A 26432-nucleotide genomic window follows, 5' to 3' on the forward strand; every position below is an offset into this window, starting at 1 on the left:
TATAGGTTCTTGGGTGGTTTGAGGTATCCACCAGCCATTGAGTTCACGGCCAATGTGCTTGCTTCCCGTTGAGACTTCAGATTTGTCCGTGAAGCAGTAGTATACATCACGACTTTCAATCGCAATAATATAATTATATATTGCAGTAACCAATAAAGTATAATTATATTACGGAATTAATTCCGGAGAATACTCGTAGGCATACTGTATGTCAATTATATAATCATTTGAAATTTTAAAAGCGATCTTATTAGAATAGGTAATTGTTCAGTCAGGAATAGCGTAGAGGCAAGAAAATTAAAGAAAGTGGCATTCACTTAATTTGATTTTAAGAATTTAAAAGTATTTCAATCTCTTGAATTTGTTTTATATGTTATCTTCACTGTTTTTACTTTCTTGCCCTCTTGTAATCACTACTACAAAATTCAACTTATCGGTAGTGGTTCTCCATTGTATTTTTTATTTAATTAAAAAAAAATTATAATAGGCTTGGTTGCCTTAAAATAGAAGTTGATAATTATACTATATAATATTAACTAGAAATGATTATATTATACTGGATAGTATTTGGTATTTATACATATTCCACCTCCTTAATGGATGGTGAAGATTTCACTAGATCATATGTCTAAGAATCCATATATAGAACCCTTCATAAACATCTACACATTCCTAAAGTTCTATAAAGTTATAGAATATTTCATACATCTCTACAACTACTAGTGTTATATACATGCTTTTAGAAAATTCTATAAACTATGCGAAGCTAAACCTCAAAAATGTGTAGTAAAGTGCCCCGTGGTTACATTAGGCAAAAATAAGCTAGTAGTTCCTAACATTTTGTTTTACTTTATATATTTGTGTTCTTACTTTATATTTTATTAAAATATATTAGTTTCATTATTTTATATTTATTAGGTACATCATGGAGTTGAAAAACAAAAAAAAAAAAAAAAAAAAAAAAAAAAGCAAACACTTTGAAATGAAAGAGATTCGCAACAATATTGTTACTTCATTATGGGATGCTAGATAATGATTATGCTAATAGTTTCATTTCAAAATCTTTGATCAAATAATTCTTGCTTTGGCATTGCATGAGCTACACAACCAATCATACACAAGAAAGACTCTAAATGGAACCATCTTTTATTCATCTTTCCATATTAGAAACTATATATATACTCCCATATATATAACAGCTGTTCCAAGTTAAATGTTACATTCTACATTAACAAGTTAAATTAGCTCTATGCCATCTCTCTATATCTTCTTTAATTTACAAGGAGATGTTTGCTACCACATAGTTTCCAAAAAGGGCACAGCAGAGGGAAGTTTTAAGCACAAGGAGCTAAAGTGTTTGCAGGTAGGTGGATGCCCCCGCCTCGGATAGACAACGTGGGACCTCTCAACGAACTGGCTCTACTTACGAGGTTCGAATCTAGAAATGTAACTATGACCGTGATGTCATCATGGAAATGCCTCCGCACCCCTCGATCAATCTTGTTCAGATCAGAGTACCTCATCTCTCTTTTCTTCGCTGCTTCCTGCAATGCAGCTTTAACGAGCCTTCGACCACTTCCCTGCAACGAGTCAAGAACACACCACGATAACCAAACATACAAAAGTATACAATCACAGTTCTAAAGTACGCGACTTTACTGCTATACTTTCTAAATATGGGAATGGTTTTACATCCAGATATCCTAGTGTTCAAAGCAACTGCAATTGGACTTATTTGGTAGAGTTTAAACCTTCATAGAAATAGTTGATAAAAAAAAAGGATCTTACGTTTCGATTGCCATTCTGAACTATATCTACTGCTTCTTGATTGCTGAGGTGTTCCCAGAGGCCATCAGAAGCAAATATTATGAATTGATCAAGCGGCTCAAGTTTGTGCTGTAAAATCGATGGCTCTGAGCTCAATATAGGCCTTGTAAATGGTTCCCTCAAACGAAATTTGGCATATAAAGGCTGCCTGTTGTATTCAGCCTTTTTGAGATATATATCCCCAATGGATCTGGAAATCTGCAATAAGAATTTCTACTACTGAGGAACTACTCGAGAGTAAAATGACCACAAAACACAAGTGCAACATAGTCACAATTTTTTTATAAATACCAAAAATTAACGAGGCAAGTAATAGATATAGCCGAATTCGAATGACCAAACACTCGCCTGTATCAAGCCCTTTACGCGCCATACATTATGCTTCAAAACAACGATCTGTGAGTCATCGGGGTGCATTGAATGTAGCTCGTGTCTGACAGACTCTATGCTTGCGTTATGCTTAGTCGAAAGCTGGACAGCTCGTGTCTGACAGACTCTATGCTTGCGTTATGCTCAGTCGAAAGCTGGACAGCAAGAGCCTCTCCGGTTGCCTTGACAAGCCTTGCTAGAACTGCCCGGGAATCACCGAGATTGGCAACGTAAAGGGTCCCGTCACAGATCACGCCAACAAGGCAACAAGAGCCAACGGCAGCCATCTGTGGGTTCATCGCCCACTGTTTGGCAACCAAAGACAGGAATCCCTCTTCGGTTGCCCGAAATGCTTTCTGTATTACGTCCACAGACATCCCGTTCTGCTCTGCAGTGAACCCTGTAAAAACATTAGAACCTTATCAATTCTATTGAGAATCATTAATGGTAACTCGATAATAGATAAGAGTCGTGCTAGCTATAGTTTTTTGCGTACTCTTGAGATGCTGGAAGAGGTTGTCATTGATATACCGCGATGTCTCGGGCCCACCGTGACCATCGTATACTCCGATAGACGTTCCATATGGACCAGAACCTAGCAAGCTCAAAGAACCAGACTCGATTTGGCTTTGATCCTCCAGCAAATTATTGGCCTGGACTACAGCCATAGAGAAATCGCCAATTAAGTGATGTCCGCTGTCCTTGTACCAAAGAAGTCCATCTTGTCGACCACCAGCGTTGGAACCATGGCGGTCCAATGAACCCCGCCAACAAAGAAAAATAGAATTTGTTAGCAAGAACACCAAGAAACGGCTGCATCTAGATCAACATATCATCTTCATGTTTTTCCAGCGAACACCAAACAAATACCTTAAGAAATTCATTCTACAACTCAAAAGCCTCAACTAATTATTTTATGTAATTAATGGATATTTTGTATTATACACTGATGGTTATAGTTTGTGCAAAAGTGCGATACCATAAAGAAAATTAAAAATCTAAACTATATCAAGGAATCGGCATCCATGAAAGTTTATAGGGATGGTAACTCTTTGATCATATAATTCTTGAGTTCACGGCCAATGTGCTTGCTTCCCGTTGACACTTCAGATTTGTCCGTTAAGCAGTAGTATGCATTACGAAAGTATAATTATATTACTATCAAATACTTACAGTACGGAATTAATTCCGGAAAATACTGGTAGGCATACTGTATGTCAATTATATAATCATTTGGAATTTTAAAAGCGATCTTATTAGCCAATAAAGCAGAAGCTCCTGTTGGCCAGAAGTCAGCAGGCACCAGAAACCCCATAACACCAGTTTAATCTGGAACCAATGGCAATTAAAATACGTAATTGTTCAGTCAGGAATAGCGTAGAGGCAAGAAAATTAAAGAAAGTGGCAAATTTAAAAGTGTTTCAATCTCTTAAATTTCTTTTATATGTTATCTTCACTGTTTTTACTTTTTTGTCGATTGTTATTTGTAATGATTGCCCATTGTATTTTTTATTTAATTAAAAAATAATAATTTATAATAAGCTCTTCTATAGAAATTAATAATTATACTGGATAATATTCACTCGAAATAATTATATTATACAGGATAATATTAGGTATTTATACATATTCCACCTCCTTAGTGGATGATGAAGATTTTACTAGATCATATGGCTAAGAATCCATATATAGAACCCTTCATAAACATCTACATACATATTCCTAAAGTTCTATGGTTCTAGAATATTTCATACATCTCTACAACTACTAGTGTTATATACATGCTTTTAGAAAAATTCTATAAACTATGGGAAGCTAAACCTCAGAAATGTGTAGTAAAGTGCCTCGTGCGTTACATTAGGCAAAAATAAGCTAGTAGTTCCCTAACATTTTGTTTTACTTTATATATTTGTGTTCTTACTTTGTATTTTATTAAAATATATTAGTTTCATTATGTTATATTTATTAAGTATATCATGGAGTTGGAACGAAAAAGAAAAGAAAAAAGAAAAAAAAAACACTTTGAGATGAAGGAGATTCGCAACAATATTGTTACTTCATTATATTTAAGCCATTGAAAGTTTACTGTGACAACTTAGCTGTAGTCTTCCTAACTAAGAACGAAAAATGTGGGAGTCGAAGTAAACACATCGACATCAAGTTCTTAGCCATTAGGGAGCGTGTCAAGAATAAAGTTGTATTCATTGAACACATTTGACGGATATATTGGGAACCGACCCGAGGGCGCGAAGCAAGAACGGGTCCCGGGGCGGCGGCACGTACCCGCCCCGGCCGAGGCCTCGCCACGTGGCCCCCGCACGGGCCACGTTGGAGGCCGGGCCGACCTCCACATGGGCCCGGTCCGAGCCCATGATGGGTTCGGGCTGGCCCCCGCAGCGCGGCCCGGTCGCGAGACCGGGCGCGGTCAACTCGGATCCAACCACCCCCCACCTTAGGGGGTGGCGGTTAGGGGTGGGGGTTGTATAAAAACCCCCACCTTGTCTCATTAAGACATGATCTATTCTACTTACACACTTTGTCCTGAAATACTATTGTAATAGCCAATTCTATGGCATTTAATACAATTTACGGTCTCACGGCCTTTACGACGTCGTTTCATTCATCTATTTATCATCTATACTACGTTCTTATCGGGATTTAGTGATTCGGGTCCACCCCGGGTAATTAAATCCATCATTGGTGCTCTTATTGAGAGCTGCTGTACAAGCTTAAGCGCTCTCCCCACTATCGTTCATCCACAGCGATGGCAAGATCGAGATCCAGCTCTCGTCATACCAATGGTTCCCGCGGCACCCAGCTCGTCGCGAACGGGAACGGTCCCAACGGAGCCCCCTCCCCCAGCATCCAACCGGCCGCTTCCACCAGGTCGGGGGAGGATCTGAGGGCCCAGCTCACCAACCACCGTAGCAGCGGTGCACCGCCACCACCCCCTGTCGCCCCCGCTCCGGCTCGCGCACTCATCCAGGAGGGGGTGGCGGTCTTTGAACAAGCCTCCACCGCGCTGGCACGCTTCGCGGCGGGCCTCTGGGCAGAGGAACAAGCCGCCCTAGGCGCCACCGGAGGGGCGCCGGCGTCGCCTCCGCCTCCTCCCACCCGGGGGCGCAGCGGTCCAAGCACCCGGCCGCCCCAGGCACCTATCACCCAGGGGGAGTTCAACTCGCCTCGACCATCGGAGAGGCGGGGAGGAGGGGACTCCCGCCGAGACCGCCAGCGTGACGGCGATGGAAGGGTACCAACCCAAACCAGGCCTGCCCTGGAGAGGTTGGGCAATTTCTCAATATATAATTTTTAGCCTAAATTTTTTTAGCTAAGCCTGCAGTATTGTGAAATTTTAGGCTAAAAATTATTGAGAAATTGCAGGCTTAGCTAAAAAAATTTGGCGTTTAGCGAGAAGGGTGAAATTGAAAGTGGAATTGGAATTGGGTGACTCTTAATTTCAATCACCGTACCATCGGTTGTGTTTAATTAATTAATTATTTATTTATTTATCTCATTAGTTTGTGATATGGAAAAGACAATATTACACATGTTAAGATGGGAAGTAAAATTTTCCGGCAAAAATTGAACGGAAAATGCACCGGAAGGACCAAATTTGCTAAGAAAGTCATAGTCGTGGACCAATTCTACAAGTTTTAAAAGTTGTGGATCAAAGTTGTTAGTGACACCATAGTCGTGGGACCTAAAGTGCAAAACTCTTTTGACTAACTAACATTTATAGAAATCAGATTTCATATGATATTTGTGGCGTATACAACAGATAATTTCAAATTTGTTACAATATTTTTTATAAACTTTTCAGTAACATGTTATATATTTCACTTCTAAAATTCGTAAATTAAAAATGAGAATAATATTGAGCATTTTATCCCCAAAAAATACAAAATTGTATTAAAACTTAGATATGTATGCATTAAAAAAATAATCTACTGGTCTTCTACCGTCTCCAAAAAATATAGAAACTGGTAAAGTAGTATGGTTGTACCCATGTAATGTTAATTTATGATATCCAACTTAAAGTTTAGTGTATATATTTATTCAATTTCTATCTCATTTTAATAGAGTTTAATTTAAATTATTTTTAGGTTAGAGATGTCCAGTTCATAGTCCATTTCAGTCCAGCAAATATGTTGTTTTTTATGTTGTTTATTTGAAATAATAATAATATTTAGCATACTAGCCCCCAAAAATACAAACACATATATATAGCTTTTATTGTTAAAGACAAAAAGAAAAAAAGACTAAGACTTTTTATACCGTGTATCATAGGGGTGGAATATTAATTTGCATGGTCTCATCTCTTTCTTCTACCAAATACACTTTCAGAGTTTTCTGTCTGTTCAGTTCTCCGTATTCTTAGCTAGCCATGGCAGCTCATTCTTATTTCTTAGCTACCGTTGTTTTTATGGCGACGGTTTGGGTTCTACAGTTGTTGGAGTCCGGCGAAGCCTTTGGGACATTCGGGTTCGACATCCACCACCGTTACTCGGATCCGGTCATCGGTATTTTGGACCTCCAAGGGTTGTCGGAAAAAGGTAGCGTCGACTACTACTCCTCCTGGGTGGCGCGTGATAAGTACCGGCTTTCCCATGGGCGTCACCGCGCTGCAGACTCCGGTGATTCTGCCTTGCTTACTTTCGAAGCTGGAAATGAGACCGTGCTGATATCTCGTCTGGGATTGTAAGTTTTCTCTCGTGCCATAATCGATTCTGATTTATAACTACGTACGGCCGTACGGGGGACATTTTCCTTTTTTCTAATTTTAATCATTAACTTTTAAATGTATCAAAGAGTTAATTACTGAAATGGTATAGTAAAATTATCAATTTGGTCTTTAATTATTTTTTTTATCAATTAAGTCCTTCAACTTTAAGAATCTTAACCAATTTTATTCTCTGTTCGTTTGTTTGACCATTAGTCAACCATTAACTTGAGACCAAATTGATAATTCGCTATAGTCCAGGGACCATTTTGGTAATTAACTTTTAGAGTGAGTAATTCGGTTCAGTTTTCTCGAACCGAACCATACCAAACTAGTTAGATTCGATAATATACCAAACAACTGAAAAGTAATAGATTCTTGTATATCGAACGGTTCAGTAACAACTCGAACCGAACTGAGTTGTTCAGTAAAAATCGAACCGAACCGAACTGAATATCGTTTGAACTTTGAATTGCTATTTTGTTATATATTAACCTTTGGATCTGGACTATGTAAGCACCATAACACATAATATATAACTTTTGATGGCACTTTTGATAACAAACCATAAAGAAATCAAATAAAACATTTACAAGAGATACCCGTGAGAATATGAGCTAAACGACAAAGCAAGCAGCCCCACTTTTTATTTATTTATTTATTTATTATTATTATTATTATATTTTTTAAAAAATCAAACGGTATTCGGTTCGGTTCAATTTTTTACTGAATAATTCGGATCGGTTTTTTATCGAACCGTTCGGTATACAAGAATCCAATACCGTTCGACTGTTCGGTATATTACCGAATCAAACTAGTTCAGTTCGGTTTGGTACGGTTCGGTTCGAGAAAACTGAACCGAATTGCCCACCCCTAAAGTTAATTACCAAAATAGTCTCTTGACTAAAGCAAAATTACTAATTTGGTCCCAAGTTAACGGTTGACTAACGGTCAAACAAACAGAGGACCAAATTGATTAAGATTTTTAAAGTTGAGGGACTTAATTGGTCAAAAAAATAGTCAAGGACCAAATTGGTAATTTCACTATAGTCAATGGACCATTTCGGTAATTAACTCTTTATCAAATTTAGTCATTGACCTTGGTAAAATAGTTAGTTTATAGGCAAATTTTAACTTATTTGACCATTATTACTCTTTGACTTGGTTAAAAAAAAATCAATATAAGTATTTAGTTAATTAGCTTTTTGTATAACTAAAATGCTAAAATTTAAAAAACTACTCAAAGTAACTTTTTGAGAAAAAAAATTATACCAAACAGCTATTATCAAACACTTTAATACACTCAGCTAATGTTATCAACTAATTATATATCATCTATTTAATCCAATCAACTAATAGCTAACATCTATGAGCTCATAGCCATTTACTAAACAGGACTTGAGTATTGAAGTATGTGAGGTTTGAATACTTTGAATTTTCAGCTTACACTATGCAAATGTTACTGTGGGCACGCCTCCTCTATCATTTTTGGTGGCACTGGACACTGGTAGCGATCTGTTTTGGGTGCCATGTAATTGCCGCAACTGTGAACGGCGTCTTATACTGGGAGGAGGAAAGGTATGTGATTCAGTACTAGCTAGCATGGGTCTTTAATTTGCAATAATCTATAAACATTATCCTTGCACTTTCCCTCAACCAAAGGGTAAATACTTCTTTCCAAAAGGTTGAACCCCATCCCTAAGACCCCTCACACTCCAGCCTGACAGAGCATCTGATTTATATATACGAGTATATCCACTTTCCCTCCTCAATTGAAACAGGAAATAGATTTGAATATGTATAGCCCCAACGCCTCATCCACGAGCAAGATCGTTCCCTGCAATGGTACCCTGTGTAAACGAGCACGAAGAGGACTTTGTTCATCAGCTGATCCCAGTGCTTGTGGCTATAAAACTGGATATCTCTCTTTTAACACCTCGTCACAAGGCATATTGGTTGCCGACGTCTTGCACCTAGCCTCTGAGGGCCGTTATCACAAAAGCACCAAGGCGCCAATTATATTAGGGTACGTATAAGTATTTAATTTTGAGCTTATAAGATTTGTGAGTCACTACTCTAGACTGTGCACTGAATTTATGTTTGTTATTATTATTATTTGTTTCTTCAATTCATTATATTTCAGCTGTGGAATGGTGCAATCTGGGGCATTTCTGAATGCTGCTGCTCCTAATGGCCTATTTGGGCTTGGAATGGGAAACATTTCTGTACCTAGCACTCTAGCATCCAATGGAATTGCTGCAAAGTCATTTTCTATGTGTTTTGGGCAAGATGGTGTTGGGAGAATAGTTTTCGGGGACAAAGGCAGTTCAAATCAAGGAGAGACACCATTTATTCCAACACAATCATTGTACGCCCGCATCCTCCTTTTTTACTCCAGTGCCATCCATCAAAACAATATAATGTGGCATGAGACAACCCAAATTGGTTAGGCTGTTAGCTTGGTAATGACAAGCTTTTAAGTTTAATTCTTAGTAAGAATGGTTTATAAATTTTCTTATTTTGAGTTGGTCAGATATAGTTTATAGACAATCTAAATTAGTTTACTTCGTCAATCCATTGTGATCTTTGCCTACTAAGTAAGGGTGTTAATGTAGACCGATCCGTGAGCAAAACTAGTTTGACCCTAACTCACTCTAAGCGGGTTGGTAGGTCTTAGAAGCTGGCCCAGGGCTAACTTAGATTTTTTTTTTTATATTACATTACATACTATATTTTAATATATAAATGGAAAAAATCATATAAATTTTAATTTATATGTACTATAATTTGATGGATTATGATGTTTTAATTATAATTGTAGCTTATACTAATTTTTTATATGAAAATATTAATTTATATTTATAATCTAATGCATAATATGATTTTAAAAGTATGAATATTTTCTAAATCTTTGAATCTAATAATGAGCTACAAATTTTTTTATTTTTAAAAGTAAATTTACAACTTTTTAAAATATTAGCCGGTCTGCTGTCCTGGCCCGCTTCTTTGCGGGCAAAAAAATTTCAACCCTAATCTGCCCCACGGTGGGGTAGGTTAGGGTTGATCCACAGGTCTCTCAACCAACTTTGACGCCCCTACAATTAGGATCACAAGGCGCCGTCTACTAATATACAACCTCGAGAGTAGCGGATGTTCTAAGTTTAATTTTCAATGAGTTGTTTATTATTGATTTTCTTGGTTTGAACGGATTAACTATAGGCAATCTAGATTGATTTACGTCATTGTGGTCATTTACTTACTAGCTGACTAGGGTCACAAAGTGGGATTAACTTATTGTACACTCTCGAGTAGTGGATGTTCTAAGTTTGACTTGGAATCATAAAATTCCAAGTTCGATTCCTATTAAGAGCATTTTATTGTCCTTGGTTTGAGCATGTCAGTTATGAGCAACCTATGCTGATTTATTTTATTGTAACCTTTTGCTGATTATGGTAGAATCATAAGACGAGTATACTCTCGGATAATTACTACATATTTTATTCTTCATCCAAAAATATATATAGGCCCTGTTTGGTAAATGACTATTAGCGGTTAGCTGATTGGGTTAAATATAGGGTATAACTAGTTAATAACATTAACTTATTCTTATTGTAGAAAGGTGTTTGGTAAATTAGTTGTTAGCTGATAGTTGTTTGGTATAATTCCCTTTCTAAAAAAAGCTAATTGGAAAAGTTGCTTTGAACAACTTTTTGAATTTTAAAATTTTGGAGTTACAAAAAGTTAATTAACCAAATACTTATATTGATTTTTTAATCAAATTAAAAAGTTAATAGTGATCAAATAAATCAAAATTAGCCTATAAACTAACTATTTTACCAAACGTGACATATAATAATGTGCACCGAGAATTCAAGCTAACTGTTCCTTTTCCATTTGCTCTCTGAATTGTGAAATCAGCCCAACGTATAACATCAGCGTTACGCAAATAGCTGTGGAGGAAAATGTGACTGATGTTGATTTTACAGCCGTATTTGACTCTGGCACATCCTTCACCTATTTAAATGATCCAGCATACACAATCATTACAAAGAATGTACGTCCAATACGGTGTTCTAATAATATCTAACAATTATTTTCCTTTTTAAAATACATTTGAGCTACGAATGATTTGTTATGTTTGCAGTTCAACTCTTTTGTAAAGGAGCCACGCAGTCAAGTTGCTTCCAATTCCTCTATTCCTTTCGAGTATTGCTATGACGTAAGGTCAGTCAACTACTTTTGGTGAAATTTGTAAAATAATTGAAGTACATAGTTGTAGAATTGAGATGTGTTGAAACTGATGTTGTAACAATCATGATAGTAGAATTATTATAATGATGGTCAAAGCCAATGATCTTGTAGTTTAGTGACATGAAATGACTCTTTCAGATGGGAGGTCATAGGTTTGAGTTGCTTCAGTAAGTTGATACTATTGACTCTTTATATATAAACTGATATTACATTGTAATTAACAGAGTCAATAGTACTAAAAAAATAATGATGGTTGAACAAAATTCCTTTTAACACTCACATTGACCCTTTTTTGCAACAGTACAAACGAAACTTTCATTCCTAATTTGAATCTAACAATGAAAGGTGGCGACCAGTTTTATGTCGTTGAGCCAATAATACTTTTCTCGGATAAGGTAAGGTGTTTATGTCTGCAGTTTGGTTTCGATGTTAGAACTTTCTCTACTATATATGTTTTGTTCACATTTTGTTTATATCCAGAATGGTATGTTTGGCTATTGTTTAGCAGTTGTCAAAAGTGGGGATATCAACATCATTGGACGTAAGTATATTCAGAATTTAATTTTTAAAACTAAAAGAATTGCTTATAGCTAGCTGCAGCTTCAAAATTGCTTGCTTCTTCATTTGTATTGCATGCATTCTGCATTTCTTTTTCTTTTTCTTTTTTGATACAAAAGTTTTCAGCATACACTAGACTATACATTTTGCATTTCTGGTAAACTGCAACTTTATATATGATGTTAATTCATTAATCTTTTATCCAGAAAATTTTATGACCGGCTACCGGGTGGTTTTTGACAGCGAGAAGATGGTTTTGGGGTGGGAGCAAGCAGACTGTAAGTTCATTTTTTATATCACTCTTTGCAATGTGAGTTCTTGTGTTTGCATAATGGAATTAGGAGTTAGATACAATCCCACATCGGCTCCACAAGAGATTGTGGAGTGGTACTTAAGTTGGAGCCAAACCTCCACTCATAAGTCATGACTTAGTTTTTGGGGGTGGAGTTAGGGTCTTGGCTTGAGTATTATATTATTTGATGTTTTTGTTGAGAGGCTGGAGTGTGGTAGCCAGAGTGAAGCCATCCACTCATCCGGTGTTGGCCTAAGGGAGGGGGCTACTTGGTGCCGTGAAGAGTCTGGAGAGTACCGAATCAGAGTTTTTCGCATTTTTGGTCAAATACCGAATCAGTTTTTCGCATTTTTGGTCAAATCTTGTAATCTCGGTTCACAACAATTGTTTTTTTTTTTTTTTTTTTTTTTTTTTTGCAAGTATAGTCCTTTTGGTCCATTTTCTGTCAATTTCTCATTAGAGTAAGAACCAGTTCCGTCAAAAGCGGGCCAGAAAATTGATAGAAAATGGGCCGGAATGACCATTTTTACCAAAAAAATATAAATAAATAAATAAATAGTCGTAGACCGAGATTGCAAGATTTTAAAATCGTGGATCAATTCTGATAGTATCACTATAGTCGTGGGACTAAAAGTGAGAAAAACTCTGAAATTGGTGACTTTCAATCATATATATCACGAGAATTATGCTCCCGGGCTATTTACTTTAAGTTTAATGAAGTGTTTTCTTTTCAGGTTACAATGATAAAAACTCAGCAACCGAAGCACCTTCACCTAGCAGTGAGTAGGGTGAGAACAAATCTATCCCCCAATAATAGACGGTCCGTCAGAGACTTATGGGTGTTTTTTCATTTTCCTTTTTTCCTATTATGAGTTTGATGAAAATGAAGATTGTATGAATTCATGGTTTACTTTCATGTTCGTTGAGTTCACTTTGGAAACTGAATATGTGTATGACTTTAATTTGCTTGGTAATATATATATTATAAAATGTGAGACTACAGTATATAGTTTGGAGACTACGTGCAGTGGGTCATGGTGTGTAACACATGTTGGAAAAATAGCATTTTAAGTGGTTATTTTGTAGTATAATTATCAGTGAGGTTCATTTTTTATTTTGGTCGGGTCGGAATGGATTCGGGTTCTTCGTAGTGAGACGAAGAGATTGATATATTGTACGCTCAAAACGGATAATGGATAAATGAGATATTGATTCTCAAAATAAATCCATTGAGTTGGAAAAAAATGAGCTCTTGTCCCGCATTAGTTTGGGAAGTGGATTTGCACCACTATTTATACAAGAGTCTTTTATAGGCTTATTGAATAGTATAATATAGATGCTCTCTCGCGCGCGAAGGGAGGGTGCAAATCAAATCCCAAACTGAGCCTGCAAATGCTTGAACTCGTGTACGCCGGCACCTGTGGCTCTTACTCCTTCTTGAAATTGTGTTCTGACCTTGCTCTAGTTCGTAGGGTTCGTTTGTTTGGGTGCTCAAACATTGAACCGTAGTACGTTTTATTCTGGGAAACCTAGTTCGTAGGGTTCGTTCGTAGGGTTCGTTCGTTTTGGTGCTCAAACGTTGAACCGTAGTACGTTTTATCCTGGGAAACCTAGGCTACAATGCTTTTATCCTGGGAAACCTAGACTACAACGCTGCTAACACTTTTGGAAGATAGCAAATAAGGTTTTATGGACAGAGTGTATCGCTTGACTCATACTAACCACTCTTCTTCTTCTTCTCTTCTTTCGGTTTATGGGATTATGCTTTTAAGCAATAAATCATTAACCCTTTCTTGTTGGTTGGAATTATAATCTGGAGGATTATAGATTCGATTTATATATATATATATATATATATATATATTATTTTTGATAAATGAATTTGGTTCATTTTTTCCAACACCACACACTCTTCTTAAAACCGACTCGCTACCTTCCAAGTGTGCTAAGAGCGTTGTAGCGTCAATTTTTCAGAATAAAATAAATTACGACTTTAGTGTTTGAGTATTAAAACAAAAAGTCCAACGAACTAGAACAATGATCGAGCACTTCGACTTTTTATAAGAGTTGACAGAAATTCGTAAGAAAAGAACAAAAAGTCCGGTAGATTAGAACAATGATCGAGCACTTCGACAAAGATTTTGAGAGAGAGAGAGAGAGCAAGAGGAAAACAATAAGTTTTTGAGTGTTGGGATTTGATTTGTACCCTTGTGCATGAAAGAGAACCTCTATGCTATACAATTCAAACTTTTTAAAAAGGGTTTTGTATATATAATGGTGCAAATATACTTGGAATAATGTCCAAATTGGCCACTGAACGTAACCTAAAAATGTAATTAGGCCACTGAACGAAAAAAAAAATGTGCAATTAGGCCACTGAACACACCAAATGTATGCAATTTCACCTAATAAAAAAATCCTTGTTCAAGAGTGAAAACTTTGAAGAGGCCAGCACACAATCAAGCTAAAGCGACATCCACAAAACCGACCTTTGCAACACCAAAGCAGCAATTGTGGTTGAGCGCACTGTCGAGAAATTTTGCCAGAAGGACCCAGCGGGTGAAACGATGATCTTTTTTTTGCAGCTTTCTTGAGCTTTGACGACGCTCCTCCGGTAGTCATTCCGGGCGCCGGCGACGAGTGTTTTGCTCCGGCAGTTTTCTTCACCGCACAGTGTTCTCACGCTTTTGTATATCTTCTGATTTTTCAATCTCGGCTCGCCGCCGTTGTATCTCTTCTGATCATCATTAAGATCGTCGTGGTTCAATTGGGAAGCAACCAACTTATCAAGAGCCCTCCAATCACTCACTCTATTATCATGCTCATCGTCTTCATCTCTGTTACTTCCATGGACGTCGAGGATTGCGGCGGATTGCACTTGTTTGCAACGCCGGAAAGAATGTCGCATATACAGGAAAGGGATAATTATAAACTAAGTAAGTGAAATGCCTATTTTACCCCTCAAACTAACATCCACTTACCTTCATCTGACGAAAAGACTAACATTGAAAAGAATTCGAAAGTCAAGTGTCTAAATTATCCAAATTAAAAGTCAATGACCAATTGTGAAAAATCAACATAGTCGGAGGATCATTGTTGGAATTAACTCTTTTTCAAAGTATCAGTTTGTAGTTTGTACATTAGAGATATTGTATAAAAAAATACTAATACTAAATATTTCTATATAGTATGAAAAAAGTACTAAGTACTTAGTATTTCTATACAGTGTGGAGTATTAATAATGTTCAAAATTTCTCTGTCATTTTTACATCCTCCCGAAGCTCCTCCAGATCGGCAAATCATATGCAGTACCCAGTTAATCTGCAATAGTTTCACTATTTCAGTTAAATTCAGATACATAGAATTAAAAAAATTAATACAGCAATTATTGCAAAAAAATGTACTTACTAAATCAGCAGTAGGGGAATTTAAACATACCTGTTGCTTCTGGTTGATATTTGCGAACTTATCAGCAAAACAATAATATGTATCCTTGTTTTCAACCCATGCATACACATAATATAATTATATATATGCCAATCATATTATCCAGTATAGTATAATCAAATTCTCAGTAAAACAATAATTATGTATCCTTGTTTTCAACTCCGACATACACATAATATAATTATATAGTAGTAATTGATCCGTGCGATTCACGGATAGGATTTGAAAATTTGTTTGTAGCATTTTAATTCACCAAAATAAATTTATTCAGTAGACGCCAATTACGTAGATCGAATATATTTGAAAAACAAAAGAGAATATGAAAAAGATTTTAGTGCTAAAAAAAAACTACTTAGCATTCTATATTACATTATGTAAATATCAAAATATTAAACATTATTAAAGACTTCATGGTAAACAACGCTGGTGGTTGACGTACTAACATTGTTCGAGTCACTACAAATTAAAATCTTCAATCCGTCGGGATTACTCACCCTGAAACAGCAACATACAATTGACCGTGAACAAAAACCGGTTTCTTCAAGACTAATCCAACGTGTGATAATGTTTGACCTTGACTCTTGTTAACTGTCATCGCATATGACACATCATAGTCATTCGGGAAACTAATACCTTTATTCCTGAATTATTTTCAGACATACTAATACCTTTGTTCCTGGATTATTTTCAGACATTATTTTCCCTTCAATCACGTGATTGCTAACTTGGTAATAACCAACCTAGTTCCGTTGAAGTTGTATTAATGTTATTGCCAATAAATAATTGACTTCGAACTGCAAGAAAAAATGATAATAAAAACATAAACAATTAGCCAATTTTTATTTACACTAACTAATGTTTAACAATCAAATACAACTTTTTAATTTTTTTTTTTTTTTGCCAAGAAATTAGAGCCATTAACTCAAATATCAAATGTCTTACAATGTGGATCAAGTACACAAAGGTTAAGTAAAATATTATTCAGTAATGATGATAATTTAAACAACAATTCCATTGCCAAAATGGTTAAAATTTAAAACAGTTTGAAACACTAAAGCTACTCATTTGTCATGCAGCACACCCAATTCCACTATCTGCCTCTCTCTATAACATTCCGGCAACCGATTGCATCTGCTTCTATCTAGAATCTTGCTCAATCTAAGCATTTAATCTCAACTTCTTAAGTAGAAGTATAGCGGTCTGTACTTAATTGTTTGATTTTCTCCAGGTTTCTACGATCTTAACCTGACCTAGTTTGCGATTTCAACTAACATTATTCCTTTTTCAGGTTTCTAGTTCGCCAGCAGTTGTTTTCCGCCGAGATCTTAGAGAGACTAATACAGGTTGAATCGTAGATGATTATACCTTCTTGAGGTTTATTCTAATGTTTTTCCACATCTAAAGTTCATCTATTTCTTTGATTTCCGAGTTTTTAACATCTAAAGTTCATAGATTGTTCAATATTCTTGGATTTCACTATGAATCTGCTTAGTTAACAAACATGCAGAGTGACATATGTGACTTTTTTTACATTACCCTTTCGTATTTTTCATTCTTTGTGTTCGCCAGAAATTTCTTACCGGAAGCATTTGTGGTTTACATAATTGCTCGGAGTTCGAGAATGACTGATCTTGTAATTGTCAGATGTAAGGCAACTGATCTTATCTCAAAAATTTGGAGTTATAGTAAATTTGATCGACTAGTTCGGATTAGGAGAAGACGAGATTTATATATTTGCCAATAGAATTCGTTTGTTTTTCAGCATGTTGGTATTTCTTTTATTAATTGGTGAGATTAGTGTCAATGGACTTGTTTTTTACTAACGACATTCTATCTTGTAATTTAACTCATTTCGTAATTTAACGATAAAATGATTAAGGCAATAATCTTACAAGAAACCTTTGAAAGAACACGTAGTAACTTGGATGCTTGAATTACTTAAGCACTTAGATTATAGAGGTTGTTTACAAATTATAAATGAGCCTCATAAGGTATATTTATATCCATTCCACCTCCTTAATGGATGGTGAAGATTTCACTAAATCATATGGCTAAGAATCCATATATAGAACCCTCCCTAAACCTCTACACAACCATAAAGTTCTATAAGGTTATAGAATATTTTATACATGTCTACAACTACTAGTGTTATATACATATTTTTAGAAAATTTTATAAACTATGGAAAAGTTCAAGATAGATCTAGAAGGATGTAAGAAACTTCAAAAATGTGTAGTAAAATGCCCACATTAGGCAACTCTTTTTTTTTTTTTTTTTTTTTTGCTATTTTTCCATATACTAGGTATGTGCTAACAGGTTTAATAAGGTGTAATCATTCATTTTATTGAAAAGTCATATCCTAATTTGTTTCTTTAATATGCAGTGTTGCAAAAATCGCCCCTAGGTGCTAGATAGTCAGTCGGCCACTGGCCACTGTGAGGAAGGCCGGAATCGGCATCCTCCGCGGCCAGCAGGCTAGGCGGCCACCTAGACCGCCGATTTTTTAATTTTTTTTTTAAAGAATTTTGTGTTAAAAGCTTTGCGAAGGCGTAACTTTTGACTCGTAAGGCCGTAGGCGGTTTGGCCCACTAATTTCTCAAAACAATGCTTCTTTAGCTTTTAATTTTAGTTTTTTATGTATTTAGATGGTTTAAACAACCTTTTGAACAATTTTACAACCACTTACGTAAATAATTTCTAAGAAATAACTATGGAAACATTATGTTTTATTAGTGAATTTTGATAATTTTTAATTTTTAATTAAATTTTTAAAAAAATAATAAAAAAAATCGGCGCCTAGGCGCTAGGCTCCCCCTTGACGCCTAGGGGGCGCCTAACATGTTTTGCAACATTGTTAATATGTTTATGGCTTTGTTCGGCATAATTTATTTAGAAACTTATAGTTTAGAGAAAATGACACTTTTTCCCCCTAAGTTATATACTTATAACACTTTTTCTCCCTCAATTATTTAAGTAAGCACATTAGCCCCCTCAATTATTTTAAAAGTGGTGGTTTTTCTCCCTGATATATTAAATTGACATTTCTACCCTTAAAGTAAACATTTTATTTATTTTACTTCTCCAACAAATTATTGTGTATATGTAGCAATGACCACGGTTCGGTTCGAACTGAACCGGACACTATAGCAATCGAATTAAAAGTTTTCGGTTATGATTCAGATCTAGAATCCAATATTTAGATTTCAATTTATTAAATTTATGAACCAAAAAAACTGAATCATGAACCGTGAACCAGCGGTTCCGGATCCGGTTCGCGATTTTGAACCGTCTTTATTTTAAATTTTATTTTATTTTTTATTTTAAAATAGTCTAAATTCAACAATAAATGTATTTTATTTTTTCAGTTCGAAACATGAACCGGCCATTTCGATTTGCGATTTTAATAAACTCTAAATATCGTGTTTTGATTCTAAATTGTAATTGGAATATTTTGGTTTGGTTGCTATAGTATCTGTTTGGTTTGAACCAAATTATAGTAATAATTTGTTGGAGAAGAAAAATAAATGAAATGTTTATTTTAATTATTTATTTTAAGGGTAAATATGTCCATTTAACATTTTAGGGGAGAAAAGAGCCACTTAAATAATTCAGGGGGGAAAAGTGCTATAAGTATATAACTCAGGGGGAAAAAGTGTCACTTTCCCTATAGTTTATTTTAAACTACTAATAAGCTATAAGTTTTGTTTGGTAAGGTTCCTAAAATAAGCTAGTGACTTAAAATAAGAGCTTATTTTGAAACATTTCTAAGGTAGTGTTTCAAATATAAGCTAATAGCTTCCTAACTTTTTTCCATCTTTATTTATTCTTATTATTTCAAATAAATGAAATCATTTACCACTCCCAATTAAAACTATTTTGGCATTTTTTTTTCTCCTATATTTTTATTAAAAAAATAAGCTAGTAGCTTCTTAACATTTTGTTTTACTTTATATATTTTAAAATATAAGTTCTTACTTTATATTTTATTAAAATATATTGATTTTATTATTTTATATTTATTAGGTACATCATGGAGTTGGAACGGAAAAGAAAAAGAAAAAGCAAGCACTTTTAGATAGAGGAGATTCACAACAATATTGTTACTTCATTATGATATGCTAGATCATGATTATGCTAATAGTTTCATTTCAAAATTTTTAATTTTAATATGTAAACAAACCTATTCAAATTTTATGAAGATGTCCTTTTTAGTCTTTTTTTCATTTTTTAACTTATCAAAAAAATAATTTTATCAAACAATTTTAAGCATAATCAGCTAGCTAGCTTAACAACTTTTCAGTTTTCAGATATAACTTAAAACTTTTCAACTTTTAACTACTTTTTAACTTTCAGCTAAGTTTGCAAAGGGTGTTGCTATTTGCACCACCCTTTGACCAAAAATGGTATAAAGTATCATTGGAAATGTAAAAAGTTATAATAATTTATAATAAATGTATAGGTGGTGCAAATAGCCTAATGGATGGTCAAAATGCTATTTGCACCACCTTATTAAAACTGTATTTATTAGGTCAAAATTATTTCAAATTTTAATTCATTAAAAAAATAATAAAAAATAACAAAGCAACCATCGCCTTCTCTGGTGAGAAGGCGATGGACTGCCTTCTCACCGGAGAAGGCAACTGGGCTGCCTTCTCCGGTGAGAAGGCAGCCCACTATGTGGGTTGCCTTCTCCGGCGAGAAGGCTACCCACTGTGTGGGCTGCCTTCTCGCCGGAGAAGGTGACGAATTTCCTTCTTTTTTTTTTCTTTTTTTTTTTTATAAAAAAAAACTCACTGGGTTGTCTTCTCCGGTGAGAAGGCAGCCCACTGGGCTGCCTTCTCACCAGAGAAGGTGACGGGATGGAGGAAGTTTTTTTTTTTTTTTTTTTTTTTTTTGTAATTTAAAAAACAAATAATTATCTTTGACCACATTTAATGCTGGCATTTACACCACCTATAAAGCTATTTGACCTACTAAATAGGTGGTGCAAATAGCAAAATAGGTGGTATTTACGGGTGTTGCTATTTGCACCCCCTTTGACTAAAATGGGGTATAAAGTACATTGAAAATCTAAAAAGGTGAAAAATTATAATAGGGAAAATGACACTTTTTCCCCCTTTGTTATATACTTATAGCACTTTTTCCCCCCAAATTATTTAAGTGGCAGTTTTTCCCCCTGATATATTAAATGGACATATTTACCCTTAAAATAAATATTTCATTTATTTTTCTTCTCCAACAAATTATAACCACGATTTGAAAAAATAAAATACATTAAGTGTTAAATTTAGAATATTTTAAAAATAAAAAAAATAAAAATTTTAAAAGAAAGTTTGAACCAGCCGTTCAAATTGGATCTAAAATCGTGAACCGACGGTTCAAAATAAAACTCAAATCGCGATTATATATACTTATATGTGAGAGTCAATATAAATGCGGAAAAAAACATACACTATTTGCAAATATTATAATTATAATTTAAGCTATTGGTAGTAGTTGTTCCGATTTGAACCTCCGGTTTACGGTTCAGGATTCATTTTTTTCCAGTTCACGATTTTAATAAACGGAAACCCAAATATTGGGTTATGTTATGAATCATAAGCGAAATTTTTTAATTTGATTGCTATAGTGTTTGGGTCAGTTCGAACCGAACCGTGGTCATCCCTACGTATAAGCAATAATTTGGTGAAGAAGAGAAATAAATAAAATATTTGTTTTAAGGGTAGAAATGTCCATTTAATATTATCAGGGGGAAAAACTGCCACTTCTATAATAATTGAGGGGGCAAATGTGAATGCATGAATAACTCAAGGGGAAAAAGTGCTATAAGCATATAATACAGGGGGAAAAAGTGTCATTTTCCCATTATAATAAATACATAGGTGATGCAAATAGTCTAATGGGTGGTCAAAATGCTATTTGCACCCCCTTATTCAAACCACATTTATTAGATTTAAATAATAATTAATTAATTCAAAATTTAATTCATTAAAAAAAAAAAAAAAAAAAAAAAACACTCCCCGGTCACCTTCTCCGGTGAAAAGGCTGGGACTGCCTTCTCACCGGAGAAGGCAACTGGGCTGCCTTCTCCGGTGAGAAGGCAACCCAGGTAGTTTCTAGAAGGCGACCCACTGGGCTGCCTTCTCACCGGAGAAGGTGACGCTAAGTTTTTTATTTTTTTTAATTAATAATTTAATTGTAAAAAAATAAAATAAATATTATTCTTTTGACCACATTAAATAATGTGGTGTAAATAGCATTTTGTAGTTAGCACCACCTATAAAGTAGTTTGACCTATTATGTAGGTGGTGCAAATAGTAAAAAAGGGGTGTGAATAGAATTTCCCAAATAGAATTACCCGTTTACAAAACATAGCCTATAATTAATATCATTGATCTATAAATTAATTACTTTATTTTTCTCCAAGTTAAGTGTAATTATGATTTCGTCTCTTCGTTTTCTTGCGTTGATGTTGCGTTTGTTTAACAACTTAATACGTTTTGAATTTTGGCGGCTATGTGATGATTATTTTCACCGCATACAACCTACTCTGTTTGTATATATACACAATTGAAAAAAAAAAAAAAAAAAAAAAAAAACACATTCACATTTACCACTACTTCACTTTTGTTTAACCTGTATCTTGAAGCTATCCAGTGACTAGTCTCTTCATCCTTGCTTCCCAACTGTACTCACCCCTGAATGCACTAATAAAGTCATACGTGTCCGATTGATACGCTTGCTTTTATGAGGTATCTGAAAGCAATAAACAAAACAGAGAGCGTTTGTTCCGTGATGGATATGTATGTAAATGTACACATAAATTTATTCATATAATTTCTTTTTGGATTGTTTATGTCATATGCTGTTTTAAATATTTTAAAAAATAAATTTAGGGTACTTTCATACTGCTCATATCTCAAAGTAACATGTTTAGAAACGGTCTAATTTTAAGAAAGAAAATATGTGGAGGCTTTGTTTAAAGTAACAAAGAAAAATAGAATTTGTTAGCAAGAACACCAAGAAACGGCTGCATCGAGATCAACATATCATCTTCATGTTTTCCAGCGAACACCAAACAAAAACCTTAAGAAATTCATTCCACGACTCAAAAGGCTCAACTTATTTTATGTAATTAATGAATATTTTATATTATACACTGATGGTTATAGTTTGTGCAAAAGTACGATACTAGAAAATTAAAAGTCTAAACTATATCAAGGAATCGGCATCCCATTCTTGAGTTCACGGCCAATGTGCTTGCTTCCTGTTGACACTTCAGATTTTTCCGTTAAGCAGTAGTATGCATCACGACTTTCAATCCCTGCACACGCAATAATATAATTATATATTGCAATAACCAATAAAGTATAATTATATTACTATCAAACACTCACAGTACGGAATTAATTCCGGAGAATACTGGTAGGCATACTGTATGTCAATTATATAATCATTTGGAATTTTAAAAGCGATCTTATTAGCCTATAAACGGTTGACTAATCTTAGCCCAAAATTTTGCGGTGACAATTTTGTAAATAAGTGATCAATAATCCCGTTGTTATCTGTAATGATTGCCCATTGTATTTTTTATTTAATTAAAAAATAATAATTTATAATAGGCAATCGTTTCTATAAAAATTGATAATTATACTGGATAATATTCACTAGAAATGATTATGCTCAGTTGAAAGCTGGACAGCAAGAGCCTCTCCGGTTGCCTTGACAAGCCTTGCTAGAACTGCCCGGGAATCGCCAAGATTAGCAACGTAAAGGGTCCCATCACAGATCACGCCAACAAGGCAACAAGAGCCAACGGCAGCCATCTGTGGGTTCATCGCCCACTGTTTGGCAACCAAAGACAAGAATCCCTCTTCGGTTGCCCGAAATGCTTTCTGTATTACATCCACAGACATCGAGTTCTGCTCTGCAGTGAAACCTGTAAAAACATTGGAACCTGATCAATTCTATTGAGAATCATTAATGGTACCGCGATGTCTCGGGCCCACCGTGACCATCGTATACTCCGATAAACGTTCCATATGGACCCGAACCTAGCAAGCTCAAAGAACCAGACTCGATTTGGCTTTGATCCTCCAGCAAATTATTGGCCTGGACTACAGCCATAGAGAAATCGCCAATTAAGTGTTGTCCGCTGTCCTTGTACCAAAGAAGTCCATCTTGTCGACCACCAGCGTTGGAACCAGTATGCCTATGGCGGTCCAATGAACCCCGCCAACAAGCCTTCAAGAGATCTATCAGCCTTGATAACATCCCTCATTTCACATTTTCACCCCACCTACCACCTATTCTTCAACATTCAAAATGGATGCAAGAGCACACCGCAAGAATCCCCTGGCCACTAATCTACCCTATCCTGAAATTAGGAACAACCAGACAACAAATTAAGCAAAACATTGTACACAACCTTAATATCAACAAGATTGAAGAAAAAAACAGACAATACATCAAGCAAAACACTGTACACAACCTTAATATCAACAAGAGTGAAGAATGGGGAAACCCCAACCAAGCTAGTCAGATTCTTGACTCGGTAATCATAAGGTTACAATTTCAACTGGCATTCTTGGTTTGAGCATGTTAGTTATAGGCAACTTAGGCTGGTTTACCTCGTTGTGGTCCTTTGCAGGCAAAAGTCATAGGCATGATTTACCAATGCACACCCTCACGTAATGACTGCGAGTTTCACTCGTCACTCAAAACAAGATTCAAGAACCACCAAATTGGGTAAAGATGAAAGCTTTATGTTAAGACAGAGAGCACAATAACCTAAAATCCAACCCCCATGTCTATTTCAGCTCAAGGAGTAAAAGTAATCAAGGACCTCAATCTCCAAGGTTTATGTTAAGACCAAGAGCACAATAACCTAAAACCCAGCACCCATGTCTATTTCACCTCAAGGAATAAAAGTAATCAAGACCCTTAATCTCCAAGGTTTGAACTTTGAGGACATCAATAATGAATACAACAAATCATGTCAAGAAAACAGAAGTCAAAATTAGCAGTAAAAGACAAAACCCTGAAATTGCATGAATTTAAAGTAAAATTTACAGCTTTCATAAAAGTTTCACTATACACAGAGAATCCTCAGCTCATAGTAGTGTGGTCAGCTACTGAACCTTTAAAGGGCTGAGATCTGAAAGCAATCCAAGTGGTAATCAAAGTGTTAGATCCATCTATACTCACACAATTATGGATATGGAAAGAGAAAGATACAAAGAAAATTTACTTCTTTTTATCTCTCTAATTCTTGTTTACCCTGAAAGAGCAGAGTAAAAGGAGATAAATTGCAAGTTCATATTTTTCTGTATGATTGAACGAACTCAAATGCTTCTTTGTTTGTTTGTTCGTTCTTTTGGGAAACAATATTTATAGATGTTGTTTTGCTGTGTTTGTTCGGATACAGTTTAAGGAAAAACAGTATTGCAGATTTTTTTATTATTAAACATTTAAAAATAATTTGCATTAAATATTGTATCATAGATTTGAAGATTTCATAGGTAACAAAATTTTAGTAAATAATATAATATTTAGCATAAATTACATTATTAACAATAAATAAATAATGAGATGGATAGCCGGATAAGGTTTTTTATTTTATTTTTTATTTTATTATGCAAACTTTTAAATTCTATATATTCTCTTAGTTATATTTTTAAATATGATAAGTGTAGATAAGTTATTTTCATTGTATAGATCCCCCCCCCCCCCCCCCCCCCCCCAAAAAAAAAGTCTATATGAAAAATTTGAAAGTATAGAGAAAATTGAGAATAAATTTTAAAATATACAGAGTATGTAGTAACTTTTCCTTTTTTTTTTTTTTTGTTAGCAGAATTAGAAGAAAAAGAAAATCGACCGGGTGAAAGACTGAAATCCAATAATGTGAAAAGAGTGGACTACCCTTGGGCCCACCACCGTCCACGGTTTAAGGGCATCCATAATAGTGGATTTTGGAAGATTTTTGCAGGTTTTAAAGCTTAGGTTGAGAAACGAGAAATAAGAGAGAGGCCAGGGTGTTCAAGGTTCTTGCATGAGATCATTGGTTTTTTACAAGATATAGTAGGCCTACCAGAAAAACATAGAAACTCCCTACTGCGTGTGAGGCGCACCCAGTCGGGTGCGTTAATGCAGATAACTTTTTTTTTTTTTTTTTTTAACCTTCCCTCCCATCTTTTCTTTCTTAGTCACACATACAAAACTATTTCAAAATCCATTCCTATTGGAGATGCTCTACCCATAAAAAGTAAACAAATGTTTTTTTATTTTAACAAAGAAGTTTGATGAGGTTAGATGTAATTTTTATAATCCCTATTAGAGAAGACGGAGATTGATACTTTTTTGATGAAACAATTGAAGCATATGCTCCATCTTAACTAAAAGCCTAAACTTATAATTGGATTGCACATTAATGATTATATGCTCAACAGAAACATATAAAGACATTGAAGAGCCGATAAGATTATCTTTCCCAAATCACTATAAATCTTCTTTTCCATTTAATGAGTGGAAGAAAAAGGATGAGTTTACAATCATTTATATAAAGATTAAGTTTTTATCTCTCATCCTTCTTTGTTTTGCATGCAATAAACTCTTTCTTTATTGCCATTAAAAAAAATCTTTCTTTATTAAAAAAAATAATAAGTTCAAATAGTTTTATATATTATTATCACTTTAAAGATGAACATTAAAAGATAATTTTAATATAAAAAATAGTATTTAAACAAATAAAAAATAATTAAAGATATTTATATTTTTTTTTATAAGTTATGCAATTAATTGAACATATATTACTTTCTATTTTTATCAATCACCCATCAGCTCTATATATATTTTTATACTTAGTATAAAAGTATAATTGCACAATATTAGTATAATTACCTAATAATTATTATGGTAATTAAAAAATTAATTACACCGATATTAATATATTTGATTAATAATTATTAT

The 26432-nt window shown here is 34.7% G+C and overlaps 2 protein-coding genes across 9 annotated transcripts; one reads left to right on the forward strand and one right to left on the reverse strand.

Moving 5' to 3' along the window:
- Positions 1-1125: 1125 nt before the first annotated feature.
- On the reverse strand, positions 1126-24834 carry LOC109177659 (probable protein phosphatase 2C 60). 8 transcript variants are annotated; one of them, XM_019327079.1, is made up of 8 exons: positions 24744-24834; positions 24562-24621; positions 23669-23841; positions 2693-2941; positions 2342-2596; positions 2176-2288; positions 1789-2025; positions 1126-1580 (listed from the first exon to the last, which is right to left on the reverse strand). In XM_019327079.1, exons 3-8 carry the CDS (start codon positions 23736-23738, stop codon positions 1335-1337), a joined length of 1170 nt encoding a protein of 389 aa, XP_019182624.1. In that variant the 5' UTR covers positions 23739-23841; positions 24562-24621; positions 24744-24834; the 3' UTR covers positions 1126-1334. The 8 variants fall into 8 exon arrangements, with proteins under 8 accessions (XP_019182624.1, XP_019182623.1, XP_019182621.1 ...); XM_019327078.1 differs by having other exon boundaries at positions 24537-24621; XM_019327076.1 differs by having other exon boundaries at positions 24715-24828.
- On the forward strand, positions 6521-13038 carry LOC109177656 (aspartyl protease family protein 1-like). The gene is made up of 10 exons (XM_019327071.1): positions 6521-6894; positions 8359-8494; positions 8698-8942; positions 9060-9284; positions 10835-10970; positions 11061-11140; positions 11469-11562; positions 11648-11708; positions 11932-12003; positions 12752-13038. Exons 1-10 carry the CDS (start codon positions 6581-6583, stop codon positions 12802-12804), a joined length of 1416 nt encoding a protein of 471 aa, XP_019182616.1. The 5' UTR covers positions 6521-6580; the 3' UTR covers positions 12805-13038.
- Positions 24835-26432: the final 1598 nt, after the last annotated feature.

This window comes from Ipomoea nil, unplaced genomic scaffold (assembly GCF_001879475.1).
Source record: "Ipomoea nil cultivar Tokyo-kokei standard unplaced genomic scaffold, Asagao_1.1 scaffold0805, whole genome shotgun sequence".
NCBI classification, from domain to species: Eukaryota; Viridiplantae; Streptophyta; class Magnoliopsida; order Solanales; family Convolvulaceae; genus Ipomoea; species Ipomoea nil.

Excerpts from the sequence above, each read along its gene's own strand:
- LOC109177656 (XM_019327071.1), top strand. The coding sequence starts at position 6,581 with ATGGCAGCTCATTCTTATTTCTTAGCTACCGTTGTTTTTATGGCGACG. Across the intron at positions 10,971-11,060 it reads ACACAATCATTACAAAGAAT|TTCAACTCTTTTGTAAAGGA; the intron begins GTACGTCCAATA and ends TTATGTTTGCAG. Across the intron at positions 12,004-12,751 it reads GGGGTGGGAGCAAGCAGACT|GTTACAATGATAAAAACTCA; the intron begins GTAAGTTCATTT and ends TTTTCTTTTCAG.
- LOC109177659 (XM_019327079.1), bottom strand. The coding sequence starts at position 23,738 with ATGTTATCAAGGCTGATAGATCTCTTGAAGGCTTGTTGGCGGGGTTCA. Across the intron at positions 2,597-2,692 it reads CCTCTTCCAGCATCTCAAGA|GGTTCACTGCAGAGCAGAAC; the intron begins GTACGCAAAAAA and ends ATGTTTTTACAG. Across the intron at positions 1,581-1,788 it reads TTCAGAATGGCAATCGAAAC|GGAAGTGGTCGAAGGCTCGT; the intron begins GTAAGATCCTTT and ends GACTCGTTGCAG.